At 34.8% G+C, this 19830-nt stretch overlaps 1 protein-coding gene across 2 annotated transcripts in view; it reads left to right on the forward strand.

Moving 5' to 3' along the window:
- Positions 1–1677: 1677 nt before the first annotated feature.
- BCL2L13 (BCL2 like 13) overlaps positions 1678–19830 on the forward strand; it is a 63222-nt gene continuing 45069 nt past the window's right edge. For both annotated transcript variants that reach the window (XR_012482155.1, XM_074266828.1), the window contains exons 1-2: positions 1678–1842; positions 14469–14655. Coding sequence is in view for 1 of the 2 variants with exons in the window: in XM_074266828.1 (XP_074122929.1) it covers positions 14538–14655 (118 nt within the window). In the remaining variant the exon portion in view is untranslated. The remainder of the gene's footprint in view (positions 1843–14468; positions 14656–19830) is intronic.

Here is a 19830-nt window from a genome sequence, read left to right on the forward strand (position 1 = left end):
CGACCTAAACTGGAGTAGTAATCAACTTGAGCAGAGTCACCAGTAGGGGTCAGAAGCAGGAACTGAACCTGGAATTCCAGGCAGGCTGTTTCTCTGAAATACCCTAGGCCTGAACTGGACAAACTGCTGCCATGTAACCCAGCTGCAGACCCTTCTGACAAAATGACATCACCTACTCCCTAATGACATAGTCCTACACAGCTTGGAGCTTGTATTAAATATAATAGTAACAATACTTAACGTGCAACAAGAAAATGGGATTTACACACATATATTGCATCTAGGTTATACTGTTACACATTTAACATGTATGGGATTGCCTGTCATCTAGGGGTGGGAGTAAAGGGAGGGAGGAGAAAATTTGGAAAAATGATTACAAGGGATAATGTTATAAAAAAAAATTACTCATGCATATATACTGTCAAAATTTTTTTTTATAATTATAAAATAAAAAATAAATAAATAAACAAACAAACAAATAAATATAATTGTAACCTCGGCTCTGCTTCTGACCTAATTAGGGTCAAAGCCATGAGGAGACAACCTGTTGTCCAGACCTAAGGCGGAGCGAGCAAGCTGTGCCCTGACTTGGCATAATAATGTGCACCCACCCTCTGCACGATCTCCCCAGAATTGGGAATTATAATTGTAACTATTTTGCCCTATTTCCCAGGGGCTCTTGGCCTGACAACTGGAACTGAAGTACACTAGACATACTGCAGCGGAAACTCATCTCCCGGCACTTTGAGTAACACCAGTACTTGCAACTGCCAAGTGAACTGGCGACCTTAAGGCAAAGAAAATGGAGATAGGATGACAATTTTTATCTCAAGAATATCTGCTAGTGGTGAACTTAAAGTCAAGGAAAGAGACAGGATGATTTTTTTTGGAAGAAAAACAGTGTCTATATTTGCCCTTGTAGATGAAGAAACTGAATGAAGTAGGATTAAGGTTCTTGCCCAGGTCTGAGACGGTATTTGAACTCAAGGCGTGAAAATAACAAAAAATCAAGGCGGGACCAGCACAGTCATTCTCATGAGTCAAGTTTCCACGGCAAGCCCGTAGGCATTTTGAGACAGCTGGTGCTGTGAATAGGCCCCGAGTTATTAGGTCCCGGAGCCTTGCGGTCGTCTCCCTAAATGGGCGTTAGAACCCGTTAAACACGACCGGGGTACGGCTTTCAGGCGAAAAGCCCAGCCCTTGCCACAAGTGAGCAGCCCCTCCCCAGGAGGCCGCCCGCTCGCTAGCAGCAATTAAACTTCCGTCTGGTTTCTGTCCTGTTTCTGGCCGGCTCCGTTCAGCTCTGGGAGACCAATTCCGTCCCGCTGACGTTAGGGAGCAGGTCCGTAAAAGACAAGAAATGTCACTTATACTTCTGACTGTGTGTGGGGGGAGTTGGCTTTTACAGAAGCCACAACCGGAAGTAACTGCAGTGCAGGTTCCTTCCTATCCTCGAAGAGCACAGAGCACCGGACGCTGCTGCCTCCGCAATCTCCCGAAGTCAGCGCCAGATGCCTCTCTCATTCATCTCCCCGGAAGTCTCACCTGCACTACGAGGGAGGGGTTCCGGTTACTTCCGGCCCTCCCTCTTCTCCTCCTCCTTCTGGAACCCTACCCTTCCCCGGCCGCCTTGCGCGGCGGTGACGTCATCACGTACGGGTGACCTCCGCCTCCATCATGGTCGCGGCAGTAGATTAGGGTCGTGGGTCGGGCCAGTTGTTTCCTCCGCTGCGGGATTGTGCGAGGACCCGCTGTCGCTGCCGCCGCCGCCGCCTCTCCCTCCTCTTCCTCCTCCTCCTTCTCCTCCTCCTTCTTCTCTTCCTCCCCCGGAGCCAGGGCCAGGTGACGAGGGGACGGGGTCCGGGCAGCCAGGGCCGGGCCGGGCCAGCCGAGGAGGCGAGGGCTGGGGCCGGGAGCTCGGCTTCTCCTTCCCAGCCCCCTCCCGGGTGGCTTTTGTGCTCTCAGCTCCCTTCCCAGGGCCGCTTGGGGTGGAAACACGCGAGCCTCGCCGGGCCCCTCCCTTGCCGGTGACCACTTTTGCACTGGAAGGAGTGGGGCCGGGACCTGAGGCTCGCGTGCAGTTGGAGACCAGACCCTGATAAATAACTCATTTGCGTAAGAGCGATAACCAGTAACAACTATCGCCAGGTCCCGTCTGGGCCACTAGTTAACGTGCCTCTGGGTTAATCAGCCCGAAATGGTGGGGCCGAATTAAACCTTCCCTGTCACGGACTCTGAGGATCGAGCGGGATGGTGCACGCCAAGCGCTTTGCAGGCGCCGGTTCTCCAGAGCGGTCGTTCCACTGTCCCCGTTTAGACTTAAAAATCCGAACGGGTTCTTTATGCTTTTATGACAACAAAATGGGGAAAACAACTTGAAAAAAAATTGTTAGTTTCCACTGGCTACTTGGAAGGAATTTTTAGAACCAGCTGTCAGGGCCAGCGTATTTATCTCTTGCCTAACTTAATTTATAACTTTGGATAAGTAGACGCTTCTCTCGTATTCTTTTAATCTCCAGAGAATTGAGCAAGTACTTATCTTCTGGTGATATTGGGGCTTGTGAAATGCTCGCAAGGCCTTGGGTAAAATGTGCTTTGTGTATCTTGAGCATTGGAAGCATTGTGAAATGGTCTTTACTTAGCACTGTGAAGCTGAAGGGAACGGAGGCAGAAATCACCTCGCTGTAGGGCCTGCTTCAATCCAGTTATGGAGCAAGAGCCTAAAAGATGGAAGCTAATTATTACATATTTTTCGTACATTTACTAAGCCCCTACTATGTTGCACGTATATTTGGTACCAAGAATTTTATAATTTTAAGATGACAACTCTCCTTCATCACCTTTTTTTCCTTTTTAAACCTTTCTTCCCAGTTACCCAGAGCTTTGTTTTGCCTATGACTAATCCCTCTTTTACCCTTTACCTGTTCTCATCCTGTTGAATTGATTATATTTTTACATCAAATTCTGTGTGTATAGTCTACCCTATTCTATATTTGACCCGTTTTAGATGAGTGAGTTTCTCCCCCCCCCTTCTATTGTCGATTTCTTTTGCACCCTCTGACCATGTTCATGATTCAGTTTGACACTTCTTTATTTGTTGGACTAGTTGTAGGGGCAGTTATTCCATTGGAACACCTGGTTTGGGACAAGATGAGGGAAAGCTCACCTGTTAGAACCCAGGGCTTAGTTACAGCTGAAATACAGTCAAGAAAAATGAAAGAAGGGGAGCTTGCGTAATACGTTGAAGATACTAAATCTAATTCTTTCCCATTTTGAAGGATGCCTTAGATGGCAGTTAGTAGATTATGTAAGCTAGAAGTTAATATTTATTAGAAAATTCAGTTAGCGAGTAGTTATTGAATATCTGTAATAGTAAACCTTCAGAGCCAGAGGTTTTTAACCTGGAGTCCCTTAACTTATTTAAATATTTTGATAATTATTTAAATATAATTGATAGCTGTTGTAATCCTATGATTTTATTTGCTGCTGTGTCCATGACTCTAAAAAAGGTAAGAACCCTTGCTTCTAATAAGAGCCTTTTTTTAGTTAGAAAGATTTTTCCAGCCAAGTAAAGTGGTTGCCATATAGCCTTTTACACATTTCATTTAATTTCAGAGGGCTGTGCTGAAGGTAAGAGGTACCTTCTTGGAATTGTGGAAGGAGGGGGCTTAATGGATAAGAGACACTTTCTCCTGTAAGGTAGAAGAGATCATCAAAAATACTTTCTGTGCAAATCACTTAAGCTTTGAATGCTTCCGACTCCTCTCTGACGGTTAATTAGAGTGGCCTATCTACACTGGTAGGAGTTTCCTTCTGGGGATACCTACTTTTTCTTTTTAGCAAAGATAGTGAAGTGGTTTGCCATTTCCTTTTCCAGCTCATTAGATTCTAATTTTAGGAGAATATTAATTTTAAAATTATTTAAATTTATTTTCCTTTTTTGATATCACTTTAACTAGCTTCCCTTTCCCTTTGACCAACTCTTTCTTCTTGCCCTTAAATAATAAGTCTCCTTATGAAGCAAATAAGCATAATCATACAAAACAAGTCCATACATTCAATAAATCTAAATATTTAGATCTTATAGTGTCCTTGTAGTCAGTTTTCTCTAGATCAAGAGTTATAAAGCCTCAGTGGACTTTTTAATCAGGAAAATGATCTCAGGGATCCAAATGATAAGTAAGCTCATGAAGCTAGTTAGGGTAGCAGGTCTGACATTCAAGCTTAGGTCTTTTATTCTAAATCCAATGCTCTTTCTATTACGCAGTTGATAGAAAGAGGAGTCAAATCTTGCCTCAAATGCTCACAAGCTGTGTGATCCCAGACAAATCATTTAGCCCTCCCCACTTTACTCCTTTGTAAAATGGGGATAATGGCACTTATATCCCTGAGCTGTTGTGAGGGTCAAATTAGTTAACATGTAAAGTGCTTTGTATACCTGTATATCTTACAAATACTATTTTTGCAAAATTTTTTAAAGATATTATGCAAATGAAAGTAATATTTAGTCTTAATGTAACAAGTAAAAGTGGCTTAAAAGAAGCCACTAGATATTGGTTGGTTAGTAGGTTGTTTAAAAATTAAATATGCAAACTTAAGGGCACTATCTCTTGAATGTCTTGCACATTCCTCATGCTTGTGGTGTCTTTCCTTCATTGCTTGATGAATAATTACTGATCTTTTTTGAATTCCAAATTAAACTCAATTCAGATGTATCCTTTCTTGTGAAGCTTTTCAAATCCGATTGTTCCCTTTTCTCTTTCTAAAGTTCCAATCTCACATCAAGAACAGCCTAGTAGTGAACATTTCACATTAGATAACCCATACCCAAGTCAAGTCCTTTTCTTCCGAACTTCCACTATCATCCTTCTTGTATGCAGATTTGTAATCTTAGTGTTAACTCCTTATTTTTCTTCATAGCACTTATCCAAGTGGTCATATCTTGACATTTGCATCTACTACATTCTTTGCATTCTTCCCCGACCTTTTCCCCACATATATAATCAGTAGTTTGATCAAAGCTCCTCTTTTTACCTGTGCTATTGTACTATCTTCCTAATTGTTCTCTTTGGTAAAAATCTTGATTCCAATCAGTCAATCCTTCACAAAGCTTCAGAAGTGATTTTTCTAGAGTACAACTCCAGTATGCTATCTTAAATACAATTTCATATAATTTTAAAATATAAACTGCTCTTTTTGACATCAGTGTCTCTTACTCTCTTTTCAGTTTTCTAATACATTGTTCCTCTATTGTTTAGCCATAATGACAGACTTATTATTCTTCCCACAAAACCTTTTACCCTCTATCGGTGTATCTTTGTATTGGCTATCTCCCACGCCTTGGATGCTCTCTATCCTCTCCTCATTCTTTCCTTGGCTTTCTTCAAGACAGTCTTTGTCATCTTTGTCCTTCATTTTCAGAGGACTGATGATATCACAGGGTGATATTTTGAATAGTGTGTGTGAATTGGATTTGAGTGAGGCGGATTTGCACAAAGTTGACTATTTGACTCTTCCTGAGTTGTTAAAATCCAGTGGCAGGACAAAAGTCAGGAGTGGCAGTGTGTTGGTTCAGCTGCGTTGATGACATTTGGAACAAATTGTTCTCATCTGCCCATTCTGCTGGGGAAAGTCTTCATATGCTTCACACGCAGAGTGATTTGAGGTGTGTTGGTTACTCAGCCTGGCTTAGCCGGTCTGCCAAGATGGTTTTAGTAGGTGTGGCCACTGAGCATGCTGTAGCTCGTTGAATCCACTGGTGATGGCTGAGTGAATTTGAACATCAAAAGTAGATAAGAATCTTTGAAAGGGGCTTGGCAGCCCCTCACATCAAAGGTGCTAGTCCTTCCGGAACACTATTATACTCCTTGAATATGTTTCCCTTTAGAGCTAAGCTTTCATTTTTTTGTCCTAGTACCTTCATTACTTAGCATATACTGTAGTAAGTACTTTAAAAACGCTTTTTAAATAGCTGATATCTAATGGGGGAAGAATAGGTACAGTATTTCTGTCGCATATTCAGTATCATGGTTTGGTGGGGTTTTTTTTCTTTCTTTCTTTTTTTTTTTTTTTTTAAAGAAAATTTTGTATTATTTTCAACCAGCAAAAATCTTACCTTGTCAACTACCCTAACTCATCTTTTCTGCCAATTGAAGATGGAAAAAACTTCCCAAACCTCTGTTAAAAACAGGTCAAGTCAAGCAAAATCAATTTTGACATTGGCCACGTCCAGAGGCCATGACTATTGTGCATGTAAATATTTGTGTGCGTGCACAACATATCTATTTATATTTTATATATCTATCTCTTTAGTTTCAGTCTTTTCATTCCTTTCAGGTAGGTAGCATGTTATTATTAGTCCTCTGGAATTATGGTTTGTCATTAATGCTGATCAGTATTAGGGCAATTTTGTTGTTGTACAAATTGATCTTCTGCTTCTATTCACTTAATTCTGCATCAGTTCTTATAAGTCTTTTCAGACTTTCCTTCATTTCACATACCACAAGACTATTCCATCACATTTATATACTAAAACTTGTTCAGTCATTCTCCATTTCATGCTCATTCCCTCAAATTCCCATTCTATGCTATCTCAAAAGGAGTTGCAAATAGTTGTGAATATCTTTAGAGTTTGTTTTGTTTAAAAATAATCCCTCCCTTAACTTACATTTTATCTAGCTCTCCCTTCCTTTTTCCATGTTTCTTTACCCATTCTAGTATGAATGAGTATGTGTGTACATGTGTGTATTCTTCCCTCTTGTTCAGAGGAGAGTAAGGTTCAAATATTTTCTCCATTCTTTCTAATTTGTTTTATAGAATTCTACTCATATACCCTGATTATATAGGACAACATTCCACTTTCTACCTCCTTAATAAATTCTTCCTCCCTCCCTTCATCCATTCTGTTGTTCTTTTAAGATCATCAGAATATAATTGAACTACTCCTAGGCATTTTGTCTAATTAGGTTTTCTTTATGATGATAGGGTTCAAAGGGGACACATCAATCATCTCATATTTGAATGTCAATAATTGATCTTTGATTATTTTTTTTTTCCCCTCCTGAGGCTGGGGTTAAGTGACTTGCCCAGGGTCACACAGCTAGGAAGTGTTAAATGTCTGAGATCATATTTGAACTTGGGTCGTCCTGAATTCAGGGCTGGTGCTCTATCCACTGAGCCACCTAGCTGCCCCCATGATTATTTATTCTTGTTTATCTTTTTGTGTTTCTGTTTCTCTTGTGTTTGACAAAGTGTCTGTGGAACTTTTATCTTTTCATGAGAAGTTCTTTATTAAAGGTTCATTTTTTCACCTATAAAATTACATTTAAATTTTGTTTTGTTAATTATACTTTATTTCTAATCCTTTATCCCTTGTTTTTTGGAATGTTACATTCCAAACTCTCTTCCATTATAGAAATGGCTGCTAAATTGTGTGTAATTTTGACTATGACTCCTCCTTATACTGTTTGTAATATTTTTTTGCTTTTACCTGGAAACGCTGGAATTTGGTTATAATATTCCTGGGAGTTTTCATTTGGGGGATTTCTTTCAGAAAATGACTGTTAGATTCTATTTTCACTTTGTGCTCTGGTTCTAAGAGATCTGGACAGATTTATTTAAAGATTTCTTGAAATATGATTTATAGGCCCTTTTTTGGTTGTAGCATTTAGGTTGTCTAATGATTCTTAAATTTTTCTCTCCTTGGTTTGTTTTCCAGGTCAGTTGTTATTTTTTAACTTTTTATTTATTTATTTTTGCTATGAAATGTCTTAAAATTTCTTCAGTTTTATTGAACTTTTGGTACTTGTCTTATAGAATTGTTGACTTCTATTTGGCCCATTCCAGTTTTCATTTTTTTATTCATCCATTTAATTTATGCACAGTTTTAATTTTTTTGGGGGTGTAGTTTCAGAATATCTGTTTTCCCACAGTCCTTCAAGCATTTATTCCAATTTTCAGTAAGTTTGTTGCTTGGGCAGGGTTTGTACTCCTCTTTTTTGTTATTAAACATTTTTTTTAAAATCTTTGTTTTTTTCTGGTTATGTATGTTAGTTGATTTTGCAAAAATATACCTTTTTTTGTAAATCATGTTGGGAGAGAAAAATCAGAACAAAGGGAAAAACCATGAGAAAAGAAATGGAAGAAAAAAAAGTGAATATAACATATGTTGATTTATATTGTCTCCATAGTTCTCTCTCTGGATGCAGATGACATTTTCTATCCAAAGTTTAGTGGGATTGCCTTGGATCACTGAACCACTGAGAAGAATTCAAGTCATTCATAGTTGATTATCACACAATCCTGCTGTAACTGTGAATAATGTATTTTGCTTATTTCGCTCAGCCTTACTTTGTGTAAATCTTTCCAGGTCTTTCTAAAATCAGTTTGTTCATCACTTTTTTTTTTTTAATAGAATAATAATATTCTATTGCTTACATATATTGTAACTTATTCAGTCATTCCCCAATCGATGGGTACCAACTCATCTTCCAATTCTTTGCCACTTCAAAAAGAGCCACCACAAACATTTTTGTACATGTGGGTCCCTTTCCTTCCTTGTGATTTCTTTGGGATAGAGATATTGTAATGGCATTGCTAAAGCAAAAGCTATTCACAGTTTGATAGCCCTTTAGGCACAATTCTAAATTGCTCTCCAGAATGGTGGATCATTTCACAACTCCATCAGCAATGCATTAGTATCCCTGTTTTTCCACATCCCCTCCAAAATTTATCATTATCTTTTCCTGTCATTTTAGCCAATCTGAGAGGTGTGAAGTGGGATTTATACCTCTTGTGCCAAATTAATAATTGTCTTTCCAATTCTTTCATAGTTTTAATTTCTTTTCCAGTTTTTCCTGGTTGTGTTCTTATTTATAAAAATATTTTTTAATACTTTTAAAACTTTTTATAATTCTTGCTTCATTTCTTACAATTTTAGCTGAATTTTTGCCCAAACTATGAGAATTGTTTATGGGTGGTTGATTTTTTGGGGTTTTTTGTTTTTTGCTGAGGCAATTGGAATTAAGTGACTTGCTCAGGGTCACACAGCTAGGAGGTGTTAAGATGGTTGTTGTTTTTTAGACATTTTTTATAAATATTTTAGAGTCGTTCTCTTGGGGTTGGTTACCATAATGATTCCTTATGATGGACTTTAATTTTTTCTTGTTTACTCTTTGTTTCAGCTTCTTTACTTGATGTTGGTGCTGATCCCCTAATACTTCCTTGAGGGAAATTAAATACTCTTCCTATTGCTCTTTTCTTGGCAGTGTTGTGTTGGAAGATCACAAGGACAAGTTAGGCATGCAAGCTTTCCCTTCTGGTTAGATAGTCCTGATCCAGGGTGAAGTTTGAGTGTAGCCCATTTGATCTGAACTCTGGAAGTTCTTAACCTGGAATTAGGTCTGACCAACAATACAAAATACATAAATAATGTGTGTGTGTGTGGGGGGGGCAGTTGGGGTTAAGTGCTCGCTCTCTCTCTCTCTCTCTCTCTCTCTATATATATATATATATATGTATGTGTGTGTGTGTGTGTGTGTGTGTGTGTGTGTGTGTTGGGGTTAAGTAACTATATATATATAGTGGGGGGGGGGCAGTTGGGGTCAAGTGACTTGCCCAGAGTTACACAGCTAGGAAGTGTTAAGTGTTTAAGGTCAGATTTGAAGCCAGCTCTTCTTGATTCCAGAACCAAGTGCTCTTATTCTCTGTATCATCTAGCTTAGCTGCCTGATAACAGTAGCTGGAATCAGCTCTACTGATTTGAAAAGCTCTACATGTTCACTGTGGCAGAACTGCAGGCTCCCCTTTGATTTGGGATTCTTGCCCTACACTTGCTCTGTAGGCTTCAGCTGAGGGTAGAAGTTGGAACTGAGACTCTGTTTTGCTCCTTGGTTCCAAGTCACACAGTTTCTTCTTGGTTCTGAACTTGTTTTTCTGTCAGTATAGCAACTTGAATCTGACTGTTCCATGTTCAGACCTACCACCTTTGGGTTAAGGTTCTTCTCTATCTGCCTTGGATCTGCTTAGAACTCAGAAATAATGCATGAAAAAGTTGTCACTTACAACCTGTTGTTGCACAGGGCAATGTTGATAATGTCTTTGTGTGAATCTTAGATATCCTCTTACCCTGGTGTACAACTTGTCTCTAGGTGCAGAGGTTATCTACATAGTGTGTTCTTGGCCAAGTGCTGTTCCCAATGTTTTACTTGTGCTGGAAAAATGAATCACTAAGTTTTCTTTTCTTGATGGGATTTCCCCATCAAAACTTGATCTGGTATGTTTTCTACATCTAGATCTGGCAGTTATATTTGAAAACATGAATGATTAAAGCTGCTTTTAACATCAATTTTCAAGTTATTTTAGCCTACCTATTGAAAAATATTTTAAAGATTATATAGTATTATGGTTTTGTATTGTTGATCTTAGATAATAATCTAGGTCATCCTTCTATATTTGATTTAAAATGTCAGAATGTGAGCATGGAAATTTACTGAGATGTGGATAAAACTCTGCATTTACAAGCACCTTGCTAAAATATTTTAAGCAATAATAAGGATTTTTAAAATTCTACCAACAACGTAAGCTTATCTTTGAGTAAGATATTCATTTTATTTTTTAAAAAGTTTTGCTTTCTATAGCTGTTCTGTTACTTTGTATTAACTTGAACCAGAAATGTATTTTTATTATCATTTGCTGTTATGTTAATAAAGAAATAAAACAGTATTGAGATTTTTTTTTTTCATTGTATATTTCCATTGGGCTGGAACCAATTACTAAATTTTTACGTATAAATAACTTTGAATAATGTGAAGTTGAATAATGGAACCACTTCATGATATTCATGATTCACACTAATCAGAATCTGATCCTGCCTGGTGAGGTAGCATTTTATTTAGGCTGTACTCTTTTTAATAAAGGGTCAAGGAATCTCTTAGCACTTAATGCTGATCTGGCTTCCTGACTGCCTCAGATATAAAAAGGACAGAGTAGGAGTTATGGATCCTTAGGCCTGATGGAAATTCTAGTGCTTTAGAAATTAATACACACGTTTTTGGGAGTTGCTACCATGTAGAGTTAGAGAATCAGGGTTATAACCTTAAGATCCTTTTTTATGATTGAATAAATTTCCCTTTGTCAACAATTTTAACATCAATGAATATTTCTTATGAGAATTCAAAGTAACATATGCTATATAAAAATTTTATTAGCTTTTAGTCAGTGACTGAAGGTAATACATCTTTAATCTTCACTTTAAATGAATCTTCCAAAGAATGGGATTTTGCTGCATTTATAACAGTTTTGTTTCTACCCCACATGATCCACGTGATTGAAATGGCAGAGCAAGAGGACCAACTTTGGTCTGAGAAAGTGCCATCCAGAAACTTTCATTTACAGTGCTTAATTAGAAGGCTCACTCATTAAAATTAAAATGAAAAAAACAAAACTGATATTTAATATTCATTAAATCAATTTAGCTAATTAAACTTTCGAATGAATCTTTTTGGTAACACTGCAATTTGATCCTAAACCTGACCTATGTGACTGTTTTTTAATTAGGTCTAGGATTCTTTATTGTCCTAATATTTGTTTGAATCCCATACAAAATAACCACAAAATAACAAATAAAACTACTAGTTTGGTTGTACAGTTTAGAACCATAAAAAAGATTTGAATAAGGAAAAAAAATGTATGAAAATGACAACTCTATCTTTTAATTGATTATAGAGAGCAAGATACTCGATGTATGATATTTCTAAGCAATTCCATTTAAGCACAGCATATTACAGGATAACTCTGATTGCTTTGAAGCATTGTTTATAGAGATATATTTCTCTAGTGCTATAAATTGTGTCTAGTATATTTGAGCCTAAATCCCAGAGTATAGTATTATTATTAATTTTTTTTGTCAAAGATAAGCTTTAGTTAGGAACTAATGTAAATTAAGTAGGACCTGAAAAATAATATGTGTACCCAAAGTTTTAAGGGAATTTTTAAGCTTAACACAAGTAGAGATACTACAAACTTAGAAAAAATATTTGAAAGGCTAAAATTTTTTTATATAATAATAACTTTATTTTTCCAAAATATATGCAAAGATAGTTTTTAACATTCATCCTTGCAAAAGTTTTGTGTTCCAAATTTTTCTCCCTCCCTGCCCTGGATAGCAACTAATCCAATATAGATTAAACATTGCAATTCTTCTAAATATATGTTTACATTTATTATGCTGCATAAGAAAAATCAGATCAAAAGGGGGGAAAATGAAAAAACAAAAAAGGTAAAAATATTATACTGTGATCCATATTCAGTCTTTGTAGTTCTCTCTCTGAATGGTTTTTTCCATCTATTGTAATTGCCTTAAATCACCTATTGTTTAAAAGAGCCAAGTCTATCATAGTGGATCATCACTTTATCTTTTTGTTACTTTGTACAATGTTCTGGTTCTACTCACTTCATTCAGCATAAGTTCATGTAAGTCTCTCCAGGCCTTTCTGAAATCATCCTGCTGGTTGTTTCCTACACAATAATATTCATATACCATAACTTATTCAGCCATTCTCCAACTGATGCACATCCCCTCAGTTTCCAATTCCTGGACACTTCAAAAAGGACTGCCACAAAAATTTTTGCACATGTGGGTTTTTTTCTCTTTTTTTAATGATCTCTTTGGGATACAGACCCAGTGGATCAAATTGTTCTCTAGAATGATAGTATCAGTTCACAACTCCTCTAACAATGTATTAGTTTTCCCACGGCCCCTCCAATATTTATCATTATTTTTCCTGATACCTTAGCCAATTGAGAGGTATGAAGTGATACTTCACAATTTTCTTAATTTGCATTTGTCTACTTGATAGTGATTTAGAACATTTTGAAAGATTAATTATTGACATTTTAAAATATTGAATATTTCTTATGAGAATTCAAAGTAACACATGCTATATAAAATTTTTATTAGCTTTTAGTCAGTGACTGAAGGTAAATACATCTTTAATCTTCACTTTAAATGAATCTTCCAAAGAATGAGATTTTGCTGCTGCTGCATTTACAACATTGAAATGGCAGAGCTAGAGGACCAACTTTGGTCTGAGAAAGTACCATCCAGAAACTGTTTCATTTGCAGTGCTTAATGAGAAGGCTCACTCATTAAAATTAAAATGAAAAAACAAAACTGATACTTAATATTCATTAAATTAATTTAGCTAATTAAACTTTCAAATGAATTTTTTTGGTAACTTTGTAGCATTTATACTTCTGAAGTTACAACAGTTTAAAAATTTCACTAAGATGCCCTTTATAGTGACTCATTGTCTAAATGGAAAGAACAATAAAATAAAACTAAATGTTGTATAATTGTCATGACAATTATATGACCAACCTCAGCCAAGTTGAAGAGTTGAGAATTTCTGTCTCTCTGCCTTCTTTCTTTACAGAGGTCAGGGGCTTGTGAGTGTGGAATTTTGCGTATTGTTGGACTTTATTGGGTTTGCTGAATTGCCTTTTATGTTTAAAAAATTTTGTTATAAAAGAATCTTCCCTGAGGGTAAAAAAAGAAGGCAATATTGAGAAATGATGTAAAAACAAAAGTCATCAATTTAAAAAAGTCTCGAGTCTGTGTAGTTCCTTTTAAAAATCTGTAAAAAATCATGGCTATCTATACCTTCCTACTGTACTGCCCTGTTGAATCTTTCTGTAAAGTTGATGAAACTGCTTTGCTATCTCCAGGTAGATTTGGTATTTCCATTCTTTGGTCAAATACAATACACCCTCTAGTAATATAAAGACTTTTATTTGATTAATTACTTATACCTTTTATTAAAGTTGAAACAGGTACTTGATTCATATAGATATTAACATAAAACATTTGATATTAGTTCCAGAAAGTCCAGAAGAGTCTTTGAAGTCTTGAATCAAAAGTTTAGGTTAGGATTTGCTTCCTATGGATCTCAAAATTTAACTACCATGACCTTTATCTATTATACCTAACCTTAGGTTTTTAGAATTTCTTTTTAAACCTATTGAATGTCCACAAATCTTTTTAAAGCATACTATTTTGTCCTGTTTTGAATGGAAACAAAATTACTATAAAGAAACAAAAGAATGGAATAGTTAAGCTGCTTGTTGAAAGCAGCTTGGTATAGTGGAAAGGAAACCCAAGATAGATTTTGGTTCCAGTTGTGGCATTTCCTAGCTGTCAGTTTTTGAGCAAATTATTTTCATTTTCTTCATCTATACAAATAATCAACACTCCCTCTTAGAAAAAAAGGGAAAATAAGGAGAAAGTAGGAACAGATGGGGGAAAAAATTAGCATTTGAACCTGAATTTGAGTATATAAAGCCTTCACTTGAAAGCAAGTATTAATTAAGGGTTGTGTTCCTTTTAACTAGAATGGTAATGGTGAGAATCTTTCAACTGGTTTGACTTAGTAGAGTTTAAAAACTAACAAACCTATTTTTCTGTCTTTCAGCATTTTCGTATTTACCAGAAGAATAATCACCTGGTGCTGGACTTTTGTGGAACTTTGCCAGCCAATCTAATGGCATCTGTTGCTGTGCCTATAGGATTTCATTATGAAACAAAATATGTTGTTCTCAGTTACCTGGGACTCCTTTCAAGGGAGAAGCCCCAACAACAAGATCCTTCCTCAACTCAAGGTAAAAATTTTGGCTTATGATACTAGTAGTGGGTAGTAGTGATTTTATGTATAGAACTTGATGCTAGTAGATAATAGAACTTAACAGTAACTGTAAGTCTGATTCAATTCAATTAATACATTTATATAAGCACGTACTATATGCAAAGCACTGTCCTAAGTGCTTGGGAGAGGGATGCGGAGGGAGAGATACAAAAAACAAAAAAAGGTCCCTGATTTAGTCTCCTATGGCAGAATGATATTAAAATAAATAAGAATAGTATACTTTGAGGAGGAAGAAAAAGTAACTCAGTGGATTACAAATGGGTTTTCTGGAGGAGTTGGCACCTGAATTGAGCTGTGGGAATAAGTTTGAGATGTGTGGTTATAAATAGAAAAAAGTGTGGAGGTAAGAGATAACCACGTCAAGTTTGGAGAACAGATAGATTAGTTTGGATGAAATATAGTTCCATGTAGGGAAGCAATAATGTCTTTTTCCTTCATATTACTGTAGCCCAACCAAAAATAGCAAATCTTCCTTTAAATTTAAATTTTTCTTTATATTTTTAGAATGATTTGTTCTGTTTATATAAATTTTGTGAGTTTTATTAGATTAGTCCTGGATACATATATTTTGTAGCTACTTGGAATTCATCTTATAATTTCTTCCTGATTTTTTAAAGTATAGAAATGTTAAAGATTTTTGAGAATTTATTTTGTATCCTATAATCATGCTAAAGTTATTTAGTTTCTTCTTTGACTCCTGAGGTTTTCTAAATACATCATTATATCATCTGTTTTAAAATAGTTTTCTCTCTCCTTTGCTGTGTGGTCATAATGTATCATCTATGTCTATGTGATACATTGCTGTAATCTCCTTACTAGTATTTTGTTAAATTTTTTTGCATCAATTTTCATTAGCGGATTCTATAAATTTTTCCTCTCTGTTTTGGCTCTTCCTAGTTTAGGTTTCAGTACCATATTTGTGTCATAAAAGGAATTTAGTAGGATTTCACTTATTTTTCCAAAATGTTTATATTAATTTGAAATTAATTGTTTTATAAATGTCTGTAAATTCACTTGTGAATCCTGAGGCCAGGAATTTTTTTTTCCCTTAGGGAGTTCATTGATGGTTTATTCAATTTCTGTTTCTAAAATGGGGTTACTTAAATATTCTGTTTCTTCTTTTAATCTGAGCAATTTATATTTTTGTAAATATCCTTTTTTTTTGTTTGGAAAATCCTTTTTTTACTTAGATTATCAGATTTATTGGCATACAATTGGACAAAATAACTCCTAATAGTTGCTTTAATTTCCTCTTTGTTGGTAGTGAATTCTTGATACTGATAATTTGATTTGCTTTTTAAAAAAATCAAATTAACTAATGGTTTATCTGTTTTATTGGTGTTTTCATAAAACCAATTCTTAATTTTGTTAGCTCAATTTTTTAATCTCTCCTTTGCTTTTCAGGATTTCCAATTTACAGTTTAATTGGGGATTTTAAAATTTATTCTTTTTCTAGTTCTTTTAGTTGCATATCCATTTCATTGATTTGCTCTTTCTTTTTTTTAAATTGATATAAGCATTTAGAAAGAATTTTTACTCTTAAGTACTGGCTGTATCCCATAAATTTTAGCATATTGTCTCATCATTGTTGTCATTTTCTTTAATGAAATTGATTGTTTCTGTGATATTATATATCACATTACATATATATATATATATCACATTTATATATATATTATATATCACATCATATATATATGTATCTATATCTATATCTATATCTATCTTTACTCTCCCCCCCCCCCCCCCCCCCATGAGGCAATTGGGGCTAAGTGACTTGCCCAGCTAAGAAGTGTTAAGTGTCTGAGGCCAGATTTGAACTCAGGTCCTCCTGACTTCAGGGCTGGTGCTCTATCTACCGTACCACCTAGCTGCTCCAACCTACTCGTTCTTTATGATTAGATTATTTACTTTCTAATAAATGTCCTTTACTAAATGTAATTATTGTTTCATGATCTAAAAAGGATGCATTTAATATTTCTTCCTCTCTGCATTTGATTGTGATGTTGTTATGCCATACTATGTAGTCAGTTTTTGTATAGCTACCATGTACCACTGAGAAAAAGGTATATTTTTTTTGTTTAAAAAAAAAAAAAAAATTATTTTGAACTTAAATACAAAAAAAGATTTAAAAAGAGAAAGAATATTTTCCTATACATAGCACAACATAAAAAGAGGATTCTATATAAAACCATGAAATCCATTTCATCTTTACTTTTTAAAAATTATTTTTATTTTTATTTATTTTTATCTATATATTTTTATTTTATTTTATTTTTATTAATTTTATAATTATACATTTTTGACAGTATATATGCATGAATAATTTTTTAAAAACATCCCTTGTATTCCTTTTCCCAGATTTTCTCCTCCCTCCCTCTACTCCCTCCCCTAGATGACAATTTCATACATTTTACATGTGTTACAGTATAACCTAGATATAATATATGTGTGTAAATCCAATTTTCTTGTTGCACATTAAGAATTGGATTCCAAAGATATAAATAACCTGGGTAGATAGGCAGTAGTGCTAATATTTTACATTCAATTCTCAGTGTTCCTTCTCTGGGTGTAGTTTTTACTTTTTTAAAAAAATGGTATGTAATAAGTACATATTGTTTTCAAAGCTACCTTGCTTTTTTGTGCTTGCTTCTAAGTTTTCTTTTGTTCTATTGTGCACTTTTAATTTTTTTCTTCCTTTCCTGCCTCACACTTGAAAAGGTTACCATTATACACAATTATTTATATATGTATAAAACCCATATTAAACATACTTTTATTTAGTAGTGCTTTCTCTAGATCTGGACAGCATCTTTTATCATAGGTCCTTTGTAGTTCATTAGAGTAAATATAATCCTCAATATAACTTAATCATTGAGAGTTATTTTTAGAATGACATTGCTTTACTGCATACATTGATCTCTTGGTTCTGTTCATTTCGCTTTAAAAAAAAAATTTCATGTTAAGTCTTTCCATGATTTTCTAAAATCAACCAGCTCATAATTTCTTATAGCATGGTAGTATTCCATCACAATTACATACCAAAACTTGTTTAGCTATTCCCTTATTGAGAGATATCCCCTCAATTTTCTGTTGCCACCATAAAGAGAGCTGCTATAAATATTTTAGGACAAACTCTGAAATTGGTATATTTCTTTCTAATCCTATTCAGTTTTTCCAGAGTTCTATCACATTCAACTTTTCTAAAATTCTACTAAAGTTTTTTCTTTCTTTCTTTCTTTCTTTTTTGGTTAGATTTGTCTAGTTTTGAGAGAGGAAATTTGAGGTCAGTTAATAGGATAGTTTTTACTGCCTATTTCCTTCTGTAACAACTTTTCCTTTAACAATTTTGGAGCTGTGCCATTTTACCTGTATATATTTAGTTTTGATTTTACTTTATTTTCTATAGTACCTTTTAGCCATGTGTGATTTCTTTCCTAATCTCTTTATTAGATCTGGCTTTTTCTTTTGTGTTGTCTGAAATCGTGATTGCTTCTCTGTTTTGTTTTTTTTTTTTTTTTTTTTTAATTTCAGCTGAAGTATAATATGTTGTGCTCTAACCTTTTACCTTTCTTCTGTGTGTATGTCTCTGCTTCAAATATATTTCTTGTAAATAACATATTGAAGGATTATGGTTTTTAATTCTGTTTTCATTTTATGGGCGAGTTCATCTTATTCACAGTACTAACTGTATTTCTCTTCATTCTTTTTTTTCCTGTTCATATTTCTCTCTGCTTTTATCCTGTCCCTCCTCACTAGTATTATTTCTGATCACTGCATCCTCCTACTTTTAGCCAAATATCATGAGTTCAAGTAATGCTTCCCCCTTTTATTCCACTGTAATAGATTGCCCATGCCTCTCCATGTGATATAATTTACTTCATTCTATCCTTCTCTTGCCTCTTCTACCAATGTAATCCTCTTACCCCTTAATTTTTTTAATATCATCCCATCAGAGTCAATTTATACCAATATCCTCTGTCTATGTATATTCCTAATTGCTAATAGTGATAAAGTTCTTAAGAGTTGGAAGTACTGTCTTCCTATGTAGGAATGTAAACAGTTTAACCTTTTTGAATCCTTTAGTTTCTTTCCTAATTTTCTTTTTATGCTTCTCTTGAATCTTGTAATAAATCAAATTTTGTGACCTTTTCATAAGGAATACTTGAAAGTCCTCTACTTCATTGAATATTAGTTTTTTTCTTTAAAAAATTATGCTTAGTTTTGTCAGATTGTAATTGTAATTTGAGCTCCTTTCCCTTCTAAAATATCATATTCTAGACTATCTGATCCTTTAATGTAATGCTAAATCCCTTGAAATATTGACTATGGCTCCTCAATATTTAAATTATTTCTTTCTGGCTCTTGCAGTATTTTCTTCTTGACCTGAGAGTTCTGGAATTTGGCTATAATATTCCTGGGAGTTTTCATGCAGGAGGTTATTGGTAGATTCTTTCAATTACTATTCTGGGTCTAGACTATCAGGGCAATTTTCCTTGATAATTTCTTGAAAGTTGATGTCCAGGTATTTTTAGTATTGTACTTTTCTTAAATTTTGTCTCTTGGATCTATTTTCTAGGTCAATTGTTTTTTTAATGAGGAAATTCATGTTTTCTTTAATTTTTTCATTCTTTTGATTTTGTTTGATTTATTCTTGATGTCTTATGGAGTCATTAGCTTCCACTTGCCCAGTTATAATTCTTAAGAAATTGTTTTCTTCTATGAGCTTTTGTACCTCCTTTTCCATTTGGCCAATTCTGTTTTTTTAAGGAGTTGTTTTATTTAATGAATTTCTGAATACCATTTTTTTCATTTTTCTGTGCTACATTTACCAAGCTGTTAACTTTTTTTTAAAAGATTCTCTTGCATAACTCATTTATTTTCCCAATTTTTCTTTGACCTCTCTGATTTTTAAGATTCTCTTTGAGCTCTTCCAGAAGTTTTTGGGGGGCTAAAGAAAAATTCATATTTTTCTTTGAGGATTTGCATATAGGCATTTTGACATTGTTATCCTCTTCTGAATTTGTGTTTGGATTTTCCCTGTCACTATAATAGTTGTCTATGATCAGGATTTCTTTTTCTTTTCTTTTTTAAAATATTTTTTGTTTTTTGCTCATTTCCCACATATTTC

The sequence above is a fragment of the Sminthopsis crassicaudata genome, chromosome 5 (assembly GCF_048593235.1).
Source record: "Sminthopsis crassicaudata isolate SCR6 chromosome 5, ASM4859323v1, whole genome shotgun sequence".
NCBI lineage: Eukaryota > Metazoa > Chordata > Mammalia > Dasyuromorphia > Dasyuridae > Sminthopsis > Sminthopsis crassicaudata.